The sequence below is a fragment of the Sinocyclocheilus grahami genome, unplaced genomic scaffold (assembly GCF_001515645.1).
Source record: "Sinocyclocheilus grahami isolate Dianchi unplaced genomic scaffold, SAMN03320097.WGS_v1.1 scaffold81.1, whole genome shotgun sequence".
NCBI classification, from domain to species: Eukaryota; Metazoa; Chordata; class Actinopteri; order Cypriniformes; family Cyprinidae; genus Sinocyclocheilus; species Sinocyclocheilus grahami.
The window spans coordinates 474,245-489,572 of NW_015505260.1; the positions used below are offsets into that span (position 1 = coordinate 474,245).

Here is a 15,328-nt window from a genome sequence, read left to right on the forward strand (position 1 = left end):
AGTCACTGTTAATAAGTGAGTCATTGCGATTGAACCGAATCATTTAAATGAGTGATTCATTCGGGAACGAAACAGCGTAATGTTGCTCAGAGACGCAAAACAGCGCTGTGTGGCTTTGTTTGGAATTATTTTTGTTGGCGAAATAGAGAAAAAACAGGCAATAGGGTATCTAAAACGTAAGTCTCTTAATAAAACTTCTAGTTTATTGAACTGTTGTAAAAAATCAGTATCACATTTGTATATGGTAATTTTTGGAGCGCGCTAGTAATGCGTGCCCTCTGTAGGTGTTTTGAATGTTTCTTTTGCGTCGTGAGAATATTGAGCAAAATAGCTCACTTGTCATGGTGTTATTTAACTATATCATGTTATGAATAAACGAAACATTTTGAATTTTTACCTCAGTGTGTTTCTTCTGAGTTTATGTGTGTGGTCACGCTCACTTGTTCTGAAGTCTCGAGACAAACAGAGTGAGCCTCAGCGCGAGTTTGTGTTCTGTATTCTGCTCACTTACTGCAGTTCTCTCTGGTGGCGCAGTAACTTACCGCGGGTCTGTCCAATGATTGTAAAGTCATTAGGTCCGTCAGACTGAAGATATTTTAGCGGTAATGAGACCAAAAATAATTAAGACCCATCGAATCCGAATTTAAGACATTTTAAGGCCTTATATTAGGAAAACGTTATTTAAGACTTTTTAAGGACCCGCGGACACCCTGAGCTTAAAATAGTGCAAACAAGTGGATAGCAAATAAATGATAACGCTAACGAAACATAAAGAAATACTCTTGTTACGCACAACATCTGTAGGATCGTTGAAGAAAGAAACAACCTAGATATTCAACACAAGAACATTTTATTTTTGATAAATGCAGATGTAAACATGAACGTCGGTGTGCTGCTGTGGGCTATGAACAAAACCTTTTTTGTTGCTTATCACAGGATGATGTTTACACATCACTTTATGTGAATCACGTGTCACATTTTATGAATCACCATTCACATTGCAATTTCAGGTTCAGACTGTGGAAATGTTTTTCAGTGTCAAGTATGAATAGCTTATAACGAAAAAAATCAGGCAGTTTTAACAAGCACCAGATCAGTTGAAAACAAACCAATTGACGTAAAACAAAGCCATACCTGCACACTTTGTAACTGTTAATATGTTTATCAATGCCTTATAACCCCAATAAAACATTGGCATTGGGAATAACACATAAAAAATACTGAATTTAAACAGCATAATACTGATTTGCACCTTAATTTGATTAGAAAAGAGAGTAAAATAGGTGAAAATATTTTTTTTCCACAAATGTACCTTACTCTTGTTTTTTAGTCACAGAGAATAATCAACTGATCAGTTTAGGTCGGCTGTGACAAAGTTTAGCACCCACTATTTTTGACTTGATTGTCATCTCCCTATCAAATCCAAATACCCCCTCTCAAAAAAACAAACAAACCTCAAAACATTTCATACAGAAGGCAGTTCAACTGCTAAACTTTTCTAACATTTTGTTCTTTTAGAAAATGTTCGAAATATAAAAAAATAATAAAACAGAAAAAATGCCTGAAAATCGAGCCAACAGTCTCTGTGAGATCCCAACTGGTGGGCGCACATGGATATTCAGCGAAGCTGGGAGATCATGGTAACGTGGTGTGTTGATCAGCGAGCATCGGGTTGTGTTGGGAAACTCATGTGGAGGTAATTCAGACACATTTGAATGCCCTGTGAAAAAAAGAGACATTTCAGTTTATGTGACTATTTCCTTCAGGAAATGATAGCAGAAATAGTACTTTTTTCCCCCAACTATTTGCTTACCTTTGCTATACTTCCTGTTTATCATCATTGCAATTCCCCTCCTGTTTGAGTGCGTCGCCCTCACTAGATGTTTCCTCCACATGAGCCAACATGTCGGCCATCAAAGCCTCCTCCAAACGCTTCCGCACACTGTACACCAGCTCCTCTTGCTTTCTGTGACCATAAAATTCAACTGTCTTACATACATTTCGCACACATGCATACAATACTGTGCATCATTCAAAGGTCTGAAATACCTGATATCCTCGTCTGTGACGATGAAGGCCTTGCAGAGAGGCTGAGCCGTGTTGAGCCACACTCCAGGGTTCTTCTCCACAGCAGCAGACAGCTGGCCCGTGATGGGAGCCGCACTGGTGTGAAGAGCACTGGCAATAGCTGACAACAAGGTCTTATCTGTGCAGCCAGGGCCCACTCCTTTAGTGTCGTGAAATATTATCAAATGGATTCATTTTATTAGCATCCTTTAATTTAACCTCTATTTGACTTATTTTAGATATCCTATTATGATGCTACAAGAAATTCATAAAAGAAATTAATACTTTTATTCAGGTAGCAGACAATAAATTGACAAAAGTGACAGTAAAAACATTTAGAATACTACAAAAGATAACTTTTTCAAATAAATGCAGTTCTAAGTTAGTTGGCACAACTCTGGACAAAAAAATGAAAGCACTTTCTATTCATTAAAGAATCCTGAAAAATCTGCAATATTGAGCAGCACGACTGTTTTCAACACTGATAATAATAAAAAAATAATAAGATGCTTCTTGAGCTGCAATTTAGCATATTCAACTGATTTCTGAAGGATCATGTGATGCTGAAGACAGGAGTAATGGCTGCTGAAAATTCAGGTTTGCATCACAGGAATAAATTACATTTTTAAAATATATTCAAAACAGTTATTTTAAATTGTAATCATATTTTACAACATTGCTGTTTTACTGTAATGTTGATCAAATAAAAGCCTTGGTGAGCATAAGAGACTTCTTTCAAAAACATCCAAAAATCTTACCAACCTCAAATTTTTGAAAGCTAGTTTTAATACATTTATTTATTTTTTAATAAAAATCTGTAAAAAAAAAAATCTTAATTCTTTTTTGCATATTTATATTAATATTATATTTTTAAAAAATATAATTTATTTAAAATAAATAAATTGTCAAACAAAACTAATTTAATAAACTCTCTGTAAAGTTCTCTGTACCGGTATAGTTTTGTGTGTGTGTGTGTGTGTGTGTGTGTGTGCGCTGTGCATTTATTTTGACATTACCATATTGTCTTTTATTTAGAAATTGTCAACAGTTATTTCTTACTGGCCTTGAGTGTGTTCACCTGTTTCATGTTAGCGCCCTCTGTTTGGGCCTTGTCTGCTGTTGTTTATGTACTCTGGCTTACTTTTGATTAGTTTTTGCTTGCTTCTCTCATTTTCTTCAGATTTCACAAAGTAATGGAATATTGGTTTTCGTTTATTCTTGATTCAAATAAACACACTTGGATTAAGTTCTTCATCTTGCACAGATGTACCTTGTAAGCCTTTGGGGAGATCCATTGTTTTCACCAACTCCTCTGCTATGTCAAAGGCATTGAGGCCACTCAACTTCTTCTCCCAAAATAGCTGTAGATGAAAAAGTATATTAGCATTGTGCCACTATGACAGACTACTATTATCATTGAATAAAACCTAGATTAGATGAGTATTACCTGTCTGGGCTGGTCAATGGCCTTCTGTGGGTCTGTTTTAACCTTATTGCTGGGGTGGTTGGTAACCTTTGTGACAGGCTGTTTGAAGATGGAGGCCGTCTGTCGTACTGGGAGGGACGTATTCAGGTCGGGTTTACCCTATCAAAGATGGAACATTCTTTATGACCCTGACGAAAAACTGTTTTTGATGAGAATTGCTGGTCTTTTACTGGATATTGTTGCAGGCAGACTAGCTTGACCAGCAAAACTGGTTTGAACTAGCCTTAAAGAAATAGTTCACCCAAAAATGAAACTTTACTGGTCATGTACTCCCCCTAAGGCTATCCAAGATGTAGATGAGTTACATGCTTAGCATTTAGCATTACATCACTTGCTCACCAATGGATCCTCTGCAGTGAATGGGTGCCGTCAGAATGAGAGTCCAAACAGCTGATAAAAACATCACAATAATCCACAAGTAATCCAGACGACTCCAGTCCATCATTTAACATCTAGTGAAGTGAAAAGCTGCATGTTTGTGAGAAACAAATCCATCATTAAGGCTTTTTTTTCACTTTAAACTGTTGCTTCTGGACAAAATGTAAGTTTGTAATCTATAATAACACTTCCTCCTGTGAAAAAGTCAATCCCCTGTTGTCTTCTCACATTAAAATCCACCAATATATTTCTTTAAAACTTTTTTGGGGGACTATTTTCACTTGTAAAGTGCATATTTCTCTCCTGATTTAGATGAGATTACTTTTTCACTGAAAAAAGCAATATTATAGATAGAGCACTCGTATTTTAGCTGGAAACAGTGGTTTGATGTTAAAATCGTCTTAAGGTTGAATTTGTTATTACAAACACACTGCTTAACAAGATGTTAACTGATGGACTGGAGTGGTGTGAATTACTTGTGATGTTTTTATCAGCTGTTTGGACTCTCATTCTGACGGCACCCATTCACTGCAGAGGATCCACTGGTGAACAAGTGATGCAATGCTACATTTCTCCAAATCTGTTCTGATGAAGAAACAAACTCATCTACATCTTGGATGGCCTGAGAGTGAGTAAGTTTTTGGGTGAACTATTCCTTTAATTGGTTTTAAATGCCATTCAGAGATCATTTCTCTTTACTGAGTTACCGAGTCAAACATATGATGAATATGTTTTTCTGAATATGAAACCGTTTGTTCAAATAACATTTATGAAATGACAATTTATTGCAGTCGTTTTACCTTAGTCTGGCTATTGTTGTCATAACGGGGTCTCTGTCTGTTCTTGTTCAGTTTGCTCATGAGCATCTTGCCTGTGCGGAAATCAAAGGAGCTGAGATCCATGGAGTTGCCAAGGTAACGGGCCAATTGAGGCTTGCTCCGGAACTTCTTCCCAGTGGGGCTGGCGAGGGGGAGCAAAATAGGACACATCTCAGAGATCTGATTAATCCATATGGATGCAAATTTGGAAAGAGAATGGGTTATGGTGACAGCAGTTGCATACGGATATATTGACACACAATATACGCAAACAATGACATGCAATGCCTAACTTGGAACGAATTTTGATAAATCCCAAGCCTGTGATGACGAAATGACAATGTTATTAGACCATGAATACTGTGAGGACTAGAATGCTTTCTGCTTCTTAACACTGACAATTATGACGCCATTAAAATCACATTCAAAATGTAATTTTAATGCTTAAAACACACATGAACTGATACAAATTTCACCATTTTAATGCAAATACCTGTTTGATTAATATATAGTTAAATATAAAATAATTAACTGCATTTAAAATAACTATATCCTAATTTAAAGTAATAATAATAATATACATTTTTTTATTTAATGCTGCATATTTGCTCTAAGAGCAGTTTGTGTACAGAAAAAAAACCCTCGATCTATTCTCACTTTTAAATACAATTAACTTTCTTATAAATGTAAAATGAATACAATCCTGTATTGTGTCTAGGGTTTTCAAACACTTGCACTAGATGACTTCCTTTCATGTGCCCTAACAAGCTCTGTAAGCTGTCCCTGTCAATCTTCTCTGCCAAATGTTTACATTTGTTTCGCATAGTTTGCGATAATAGGAATACTGTTTGTCTAGATCTCAGCTGACATTCTTCACTAAGCAGATGCACTTTTGCATCTGAAACAAACACAGTCCTTTCAATCACAATCCTCTGTTAAAAGTTAGTTGGCACAGGTGTGATGCAAAGATGGGTTCACTGAATATTCTGCATGATGATACCATGAAGATTTCGTGCTTGTTTCAAGTTCATGCACAACTCTGGACAAACTTTTTGGGTTTTAGTCGATGGCTCTTCAAGCTTGTCAAGGCGTGCAAACATGTAACAACATAGATGGTTTTTTAATTGATTAAGTAATACGATACCACAAACTATACAAACGACCTGCCTCCCTCCTCTCATGCCTCTGTTCTTCCTCTTCTTCCTCACCTCTGCTAAAAAAAGAACAGTCGTGTCTATTTATGACATGTTGTTGATTGGGAATTCTCTGAAAATAGATTTATTCAGACCATGAGACATAATTTGTTCAACTTAACAGCTGATTATACCAATGGAATAGAGATCCAAATGAATCATCATTTTTAACTGGTTCTTCAGAAGCCCTAAACAGTGTGTGTATGCATAATTTCACTGCAGACAATGCTGCAGGTCAGGAATCTCTTCGTTATATTATCACAGTATGAGAATTTTTGCGTAAAGTCAATCAAACAAATGCATTGCCAGTAAATCCAGAGACATTCAGACCACGAGACATAATTTGTTCAATTTATCATGATAAAAAAACAATTCTAAACAAGTCATTCATTTTAATTGGTTCTTTTGAATGGGGATTCAAATCTGTTAGGTGGGGGAGTCATAAACGATGCAAATGTAACATTTCTGCAAACCAGTTGGAAACTTATTTTGCAAAAAAAAAAAAAAAAGTTATTCATTGCAAACACTAAGTTTCTCAAATGAATTAGTAAAGCAAACTTCTTTCAGCAGTCAGTGTCAAAACTACTATTTGTTCAAATGAATCTGACTTGCCAACACTACTGATAGGATGTCTGACACTTTTGAACAGCTTGTTTCAAAGAAAAAGCTGGAGGGAAAAAAATCAGCTTTTGCTATGGTTACCACTGCAGACAAAGGCCAATTTTTCTGTATTCATTTACATACATTTAGTGCACTTTGAGTCTCTCTCTCTCCTCCGGCTGATTTTAGACTCAAAGTCTGTGACAAACTTGTAAAATAACTTTTTGTAATTGTGAACCGGTCTAGCCGAATCCTTAGAAAAAAAGAGCCAATTCAATTTGGATGCGATTCACATGCCCAGTTGACATGCACCCCCAATCCCCCACCCCCTTCTGAAATAAAGCACACAAAATCCTCTCCACAGCTGGGCCTACTTTTACATGACAATCCCCCCTCTGTACTCAGTGCCTAACATAACACACATGGCTTTCCCTCCTCAATCCCAGCACTCCCACTTTTCACTCCATGATGTACAGAGAGTCCATATGTGGCATGCTTATTATCTTGTATTGTTTTTAATAAATAATACCTAGACCTCTCTGTAGCAATACAGTGTCTATTTTCAATAATGCTGCTTTGTCACTTTGCAAAACGTTCCGCCGTACCGTCGCCTCATCACATTGGGCTCTTCTGTTCAATGAAAGATACCTCCGCTGGGAAAATAGGCTACACTTATGCCTCATGCATCATCCAGATGCCATAAACCTGTAGTGGCACTCGTGGAATAATAAATATATGCGTGTTTTCGTTCGTTATGTTACCACGGTGTCATATTTTGCGTGATTGTGAATGTAAACAAACGCATTACTAGTAAAACCGGGGACATTTTAGCACACATCTTTTCTGAAACTGAATGAAAGACTATGGTTGGTAAAAAACTACGTATCTTACGAACATCGTGCATTAAAATGGCAATCGCGGAATGCAAACAGAAGCTGCATCTGGTCCAGCGCGACGTTAAAACAAGGTTAAATAAACAGTTAATTTTTTTTAAGCTATTTTCATGTTAAGACAAAACACGCTTCATTTGATCGGTTCACACACGTAGCCGAACAGGTCGCTTTGTTGCTCTGTTACATTAATTAGTTTATCATACGCCAAACGCGTTTTCTTTCTTCAAGACCATCGCCGATTGAAAGCACTGCGCAAACTAGTAGCCCCGGCAAAGCGAAGACTAACTAGTCCACTCAAATTAACAAACGCGAGCGCTTTGCTCGTAAACCAGCATGGCGATAAATGCACGTGCGGATCTCGATTTAATACGTTTGCGATATTAAATCGGTTATATACTTACTCGTTTTTCTCCATCGCGCATTCTCTGTTGGAACGTCGTGCATTAAAATGGCAATCGCGGAATGCAAACAGAAGCTGCATCTGGTCCAGCGCGACGTTAAAACAAGGTTAAATAAACAGTTAATTTTTTTAAGCTATTTTCATGTTAAGACAAAACACGCTTCATTTGATCGGTTCACACACGTAGCCGAACAGGTCGCTTTGTTGCTCTGTTACATTAATTAGTTTATCATACGCCAAACGCGTTTTCTTTCTTCAAGACCATCGCCGATTGAAAGCACTGCGCAAACTAGTAGCCCCGGCAAAGCGAAGACTAACTAGTCCACTCAAATTAACAAACGCGAGCGCTTTGCTCGTAAACCAGCATGGCGATAAATACACGTGCGGATCTCGATTTAATACGTTTGCGATATTAAATCGGTTATATACTTACTCGTTTTTCTCCATCGCGCATTCTCTGTTGGTGTCGCCTTTTTTGTGAATGTTAAATCCCCCTCTCTTCCTCTATACTTTCATTCCCCTCCCCCTTCAATGAGACAAATGAAAGACATTATGCCCGATTAGTGTTGACTTAACGAGACAAAGCCCTGCGGTAGACGGGTAACCATAAACCACATGATGGCAATACAATGCACCGTTTTGTTTTTATGTAGCAAATATTTGTCGCGTTATTTATTCTAAGAAAATGTATTTTCATATTATACAGGTCATTTGACTTTACAGTAGCTATATGTTGTAGGCTCATCTGCAATACGTCTATGGGACGTTTCCTATCAGATGTCATAGAGATCTTTAGAAGATGTCTTTAAGATGTTTGTGACTTAGAATGTATGTAAAACTTACATCTTAACGACGTCTGGGTGATTCAACATTTCAGAAAGTTAAGGGGAAAAGAGCTGTTCACTAACAGACATTCTTTCCAGTATTTTATTGAAAACATATTCAATTTGAATAATTCAGTGCTTGCCAAACACAAGTTACTTCCTTTTTTCACTTTTAATGAAAAACAAAAACAAAAACATGGCTTTATGGTATTGTTTGTCAACTCTGTTACGGACAAATTAGGCAATGTTTAGAAATAACAATAAATCATAAAAGGAAACATCCTTCTTGTTTCATTAAACAGTCTTTACATTCCAACACTTGAAACTTAGTTAATATTTTACCTATGCATACCTTAAAAGTAAAACAAAACAAAAACAAACCTATGTCTTCACAGAACTGTCCACTTGGAGCAAATATTTTTCATCTGAAAATGTATTATATACAATATCCAGTAAACAAAAATGCTGTTGAAATATTATAAGGGTGCAAAATATTTCAATAATGTTTATGAGATTCTAAACAACTGTATTTTTTTTTTTGTGTGTGTGAAAATAGTTCATAAACAGAGTTGACCCTTTAAGTAACAGAATTGACAAAATTATCCGGTGGACTGTCAATTCTGTTACACTATTGTCAGCCGTGTTACTCTACCTTGGTAACAGAGTTTGACGGTAACAGAATTGACAATTTTATTTTATTTTTTGTCAAAAACTCCACTTGCTAGCATAAACGCTAAGAGCACATGGCACCAATGAAATCATAATTAAAAGACTTTTAAATAACCCACTGTGTGATCAGTAATACATTCTGTCTTCCTTTGATATTGTGGTAACAGTGTTGATGATCTTCAAAAAAAAACCTCTTGGTATAAGAACTTTTTAGATTAAAATATTTTCTCAGAGAGAGCACACAGACTTTTCAGTGCTTCAGATCTTATCAGTGAGGGAAAGAGACATCATGTCCTGTATCTTGCATAGTTGTGGGAGATAATTCCACCATGCTAAGAGCACATGGCACCAATGAAATCATAATTAAAAGACTTTTAAATAACCCACTGTGTGATCAGTAATACATTCTGTCTTCCTTTGATATTGTGGTAACAGTGTTGATGATCTTCAAAAAAAAAACTCTTGGTATAAGAACTTTTTAGATTAAAATATTTTCTCAGAGAGAGCACACAGACTTTTCAGTGCTTCAGATCTTATCAGTGAGGGAAAGAGACATCATGTCCTGTATCTTGCATAGTTGTGGGAGATAATTCCACCAATTTAAAGGCAAAGTATGGTACGGTAACAGAGTTGACGCAAGGTTTATGGACACACATTTTTATAAGAAAAAAGTTATTTTCAAACATTTTCATGTTGTAGAATTAAGTAAATGACTATTTAGGGCTTTTATAAATAAAATGAATGCAATATTACAAAAAGAAGAGTACAATCAAATATTTTGATGACAATGATACATGATGGAAAAAATGCACTGACTAATTCGGACAACAAGAAATCATGATTTTTGAAAAGACACATTTTACACAAATTATTATAGTGTTATTGACTGTAACACATTGTAATTCATAACAATAAGTAATAAATTATTAAAATAATTAAAAATATAAGCATTTGAAAAAAAAAGCTGAAAAAAATTATGACTTCGGACACCAAATATACTGTAAGGCTGATGATACACAGGGCAACTTTTTTTGAGCAATGTTGCTTGGGCACTTTCTTATTGAGGATGGGTAACAAATGAATATACTTTAGATCGGTCGTGGGCCCTGTGTCTCACCTGGTTGCCCGATGATGGCAACATTGCCCAAAAAGTAATTTTACATAACATAATTTCGGTTGTTCTTCAAATCATGTAAGATATTATAACCTTATTATTACTATTTTATTTATTTTAAGCACAGTTCACTACTTGTTCTCTGAGGTTCCTGTTGAAGAAGTTGCACAGTAGGTTTCCTGCGCCAGTCGTGCAGGAAATCCCACTCGCAAATCCTGTGGGATTGTGCTGGAACACGTGAGCAAGTTCTGCTCAGTTTTTCTTCTTCTTTTCTTTTCTGAGGATTTCGGGAGAATGTCTTTTTTTTGTGAGGGGCATTATGGCGGAAACCATGGTTACCATGGTAACATTTTGTATAGGTGAGATGCCTCCTCAAAGAGGCGCTGATTTCCGTCAACGTGCAGTTTATTAAGAACAATGAATATATCAAACAAAATGAAATGTTATGACACGTGCATAGAGAAACATTACTATTTATTCACAAAAGTAACAACATCTTTTACGCTCAATGTGCACACTCAAACTGAGTTATGTGCTAAGCATTAAACACTCCCTTTACAGAAAGACAGCAACTTATTAGCAAGACATGCTAGCTATCTGCAGTCTGATAATACACCATTAGGACCATAGACATATAAATGCCTAGACGCCTCATTGGCCGCTGGATCGGACGTCAACGTCGCCGCCATCTTGGTGCGGGCATCTTTTCCATCATTCTCATAAGTGGACTCGAGAAAATGTACAAACCGCCGTACAATTGAAAATAGGTCTCGGGGAATTACTTTTCACAGATAAGACTGAAAAGTTGTTGACTGACACTGATCTGGTTGTATTTGGTCATTAAAACATTATATTGACACAACTTGACAGTAATTGACCGTCGGAGTCAGACTATTAATAGCTAGCGACATCGCTATTTAGCTGCGAGTCTAGGAAACCAGAAATGTTACATTCTTTCTTATATAGTTTTAGCGTATGGTAAATTATATATCATAAACTAAATTGCCCGTAATCGAGATATTCATTTATATTGCTGTTTTTTCTCTCAAAACGGACTCTTGTGCCGACCTACTCGTTTCGGCTAAGTAGTATTAATCTAATTTAACGTTAACCGTTAGTAGTTGGCTAGCTGACGTTAGCTAACTCTTCTCACACATTGAAGGTTTCCCAAAAACAAAGAGTTGAGGAGGCAGTGGGAAGTAGCTCTAAGAAGAGAAGCGAGTCCTCCGTGCTATGCAATGAACACTTCAAGCCGGACTTTGACAGGTCAGGTCCAATTGAGAGGATTAGGGATGGAGCTAAACCACCGATCTTCAGCTTTCCCCCTCATCTACAAAGAGTAGGTTTTATCGTCACTGGATTATAAGGATTTGATAGCTTGCAATTCCTTAGTTAAATTGATTTAATATCTAATTTAACTATCGAGATTTTAAGTATCTGGATTTTTTTTGTACACCACGTAGATCATAAACCACTGATATCAGTTGATAAAAACAAACGTTGTCATATTTTTATACAGAAAAGCCGCAGCTCTCCCTGTTCGTTGCATTTGTTTACAGGGAACTCTTGCCCGCACCAATATGGCGGACGCGTTGACGTATCGCAGCAACGGACCGAAACGGCCAATGAGGCGTCTAGGTATTTATATGTCTATGATTAGGACATTATGAGAGCTTATCAGTCTTAAAGTGACAGATAATCCTCTTTGGTCTTTATGACTGTTGCGTAAATTCATCAGTGTCGCCTACTGGCTAGTCAAAGCATCAGCTTTATTTGTTCCCTGTAAAAATGCACAGCACCCGCTTTCCACAGATCAGATCCATAAGGAGTTGCTAACTAAGTTAAGTCATCCTTCTTGAATTTGCCTCTAATGTAGGGAACACAATCCAGAATCAGCCGCCAGTCTGTAAAATGAACAACAGCCAGGCCACCAACTGTAGCCCATCCGACCAGTTGGTGACCAGGAATGTCTAATTAATAGTTACTAGCATGCTATTCTAGAATTATAACAGTGGAAACACGTGCTAAAATGTCAGATGAGCTGCTTGACTTTTAAGTTAACATATTCTAGTTAACTATTTATTAAATCCAGGATGAATTTACCACGTCCTGGCAATGGAGACATTTGGTTCCGATCCGCTTTATGATTTTTGGCATCTTTTGTATCTTGCCTTCCTCTGTTCAGAAAGTAAACATGTTCAAATGGCTGTTTTAGGACCCTGGGCTGTCCGTTATTAGCCTGATAGAAAATTCTGGAACTGAGGATACTGTATATGCATAAAACAGATTGTTAGAGTGTGAATAAATGCTGGGGATGTGTTATTAACTGGTTTGAATAAGGATTATGAAATGCACAGGGACGCAAAAAGAAAACTGCAAAAAAAACTTCTTCTTTTTTTACTATAATAGAAAAATCTGATTTACAAGAAAAGCCCTTTTAATTTTCGCCCACTTTATTAATTTGAGTTTTGTACTATATTTATCTTGTATACACCTGCTCCTACCGTTCTAATGCATGTTGTTGGTATTTTGTTTGTACATGACAAATTGTTCAATAAAAAAAGCACAAAAATAGCTAGATCTGGTTAAAATAGTCTGGCTAGCAGCTGCATAACGTTAACTATTCGTAGTTAGCGTGTAGCCTACAGATTTTGATCAGTCCACCTAGAAACAAAGTTTATAAGTTAGCTGGCTACATTGAGCACTTCTGAGAAAGATCTAGTCTAGAAGCTAAGCAGTTTGCGAGTTATGTGGCATCAAATCTGTGAAAGATATTCAGTTTTGCTCTGCAACGTTTTATGTTATGAGTTACGAACAGTGTTGGGAAAAGTTACTTTTAAAAGTAATGCATTACAATATTGTATTACTCCATAAAAAAGTAACTAATCGCGTTACTTAGTTACTTTTTTTATGGAAAGTAATGCGTTACGTTACTTTTGCGCTACTTTTTAAATCTGGACAGGGCTTGCTTGTTTGTTTTTAAAATAAAAAAGTTCTATTTTTGGCAAATATAAAAGCCTTTTCACACCAAAAGTGAAATGAATAAGCCTCAGGCTGAAGGGAAAGTACATTTACGTCCGTACAGTAGAATGCAGAAGAAGACATTTCAACACATTTCAGCAATAAAAAACACACACATGTTCGTCTAGAGTAATTTGTGCTTATTAGTACGGTTGAACTGGATCATCGAGAAGCAAAGACATTGGTTAATAGAATGGGAATAAATACATAAAGGATACATTTAATTATTGCAGGTTTGCGTCATATTCTGAGTTGCATTATTTTTATTCATTTTGAGGAATACTGAATCTGTGTTTTTTTTTTATTTTTATTTGTGAGTGAGATTAATTAATACATATATTTATTTTAGAACTACAGTAACATCTTCTGATTTCTCTCAACATGGGGACAGGAGAGCTGTCAGTCAATACATTGAAAAAAAGTAACTTGCGTTACTTATTTGAAAAAGTAATTTAAATATTCTCTTGTAAATTAAAAAGTAATGCGTTACTTTACTAGTTACTTGAAAAAAGTAATCTGATTAGGTAACTTGCGTTACTTGTAATATATTACCCCCAACACTGCTCTTATGAAAGCCGGTTCACACCAATGACTATAACGTATAAATGTCGATAACGACACTGAGGTAGCCTACAGCTCACGTTCAGAATGATTTTTTTTGTTTGTTTGTTTTGTTTACAGTTGATGAACGATTAAAAAAAAACATTGACAGCCAATTAGGATCCTCGCGCTCCCTACTTACTTCTCTTTACTTTAAAAGACCGTTTTCATACAGTATATGGAAAAGACACGCAATGGTAAGACTTTTATTACAATGTTTTTTTTTATTTAACTCATTTGAAGGTATACAAGAGCCAAAGCAAGACATTGAAAAAAAAAAAGTATAATTCTGTTATTAAAAATGGCACATTTATTGCTACATTACTGTTATATACAGGACAGTTCTCAATACCTACTTATATATATATATATATATAAAAACAAAGACAAAAATAATAATAATAATAATAATGACAAAAACCGGAGGCACTCTGAAGACAAAACAGCAGTATTGTTCATGTCCCTACTGCAACTGCAAGACACCAGGTTCTGTAAAACATCTCAATTCTGATGGAAATCATGGGCAGCAATCTTACTTCGGTAAACGACGATACATTCAGAATGTTCACTCAGTTGGACATTCAAGAGAAGATGCTTCAGGGATAAAAAGAAAATAATTTCAGGCAGGAGAATCTTTGATGACACGACAACCCTCCTTCAGCATCTAAAGCATTAAGCTTGAGGCAAAAGCAAGTCCAGCACTCAAATATTTTATAGATATTTTCAAAACGAACACTCATTTCAGATGGTATCAGCTGGCTAAATTGAGAATCACTCATAACAGTCTAGTGTTTCCGGCCCCCATCTGATGAATCGACAAAGATCCTTCAATTTCCTCGTGTGCTTCACAAATCACAGGACACTAGCGTTTTGAAAGCAAAAAACTAATTCCAACCTAGTCGAGCCAAAGATGACAGGAACGAGAATCCTAAAATTGCCAAAAAGGGGCACACCTAAACACAGCATAATAATGAGGATGAAAGACTACAATGTTTCTAAATTGCAGATTAAATACTACAAAGATGCTTCCAGAAAGAAAAACAAAACAGACATTTTTGCATTTCGAAATAATAAAACAAATGGTCAAGTTTACAATGAAGGTAAGTTTAGGCACTGACAAGGCATCACTCTCAAAAATGACAGTCTTGAGAATAAGAAGGCCACGATATATAAATGTTCAGCAACTTTTTATCTTTATCAACAATTGATATTATGTTTCCATTATACTTTTGGACAACCCAAGTCCAGTATCCCCCTTACGGTGA

The 15,328-nt window shown here is 36.2% G+C and overlaps 1 protein-coding gene across 4 annotated transcripts; it reads right to left on the reverse strand.

The window, feature by feature from the left end:
• Window positions 1-1,075: 1,075 nt before the first annotated feature.
• On the reverse strand, window positions 1,076-8,407 carry LOC107586384 (methyl-CpG-binding domain protein 3-like). 4 transcript variants are annotated; one of them, XM_016273703.1, is made up of 8 exons: window positions 8,269-8,407; window positions 5,894-5,962; window positions 4,732-4,891; window positions 3,515-3,652; window positions 3,338-3,428; window positions 2,050-2,227; window positions 1,814-1,966; window positions 1,076-1,720 (listed from the first exon to the last, which is right to left on the reverse strand). In XM_016273703.1, the coding sequence occupies exons 1-7, from the start codon at window positions 8,280-8,282 to the stop codon at window positions 1,819-1,821; spliced, it is 798 nt and encodes a 265-aa protein (XP_016129189.1). In that variant the 5' UTR covers window positions 8,283-8,407; the 3' UTR covers window positions 1,076-1,720; window positions 1,814-1,818. The 4 variants fall into 4 exon arrangements, with proteins under 4 accessions (XP_016129189.1, XP_016129190.1, XP_016129191.1 ...); XM_016273704.1 differs by lacking the exon at window positions 8,269-8,407 and adding an exon at window positions 7,837-7,858; XM_016273705.1 differs by lacking the exon at window positions 5,894-5,962 and having other exon boundaries at window positions 8,269-8,404.
• Between the last annotated feature and the right edge of the window lie 6,921 nt (window positions 8,408-15,328).

Excerpts from the sequence above, each read along its gene's own strand:
- LOC107586384 (XM_016273703.1), bottom strand. Across the intron at positions 4,892-5,893 it reads GGTCGTTTGTATAGTTTGTG|CCCCACTGGGAAGAAGTTCC; the intron begins GTATCGTATTAC and ends CCCCCTCGCCAG. Across the intron at positions 2,228-3,337 it reads TCTCCCCAAAGGCTTACAAG|GAGTGGGCCCTGGCTGCACA; the intron begins GTACATCTGTGC and ends ACGACACTAAAG.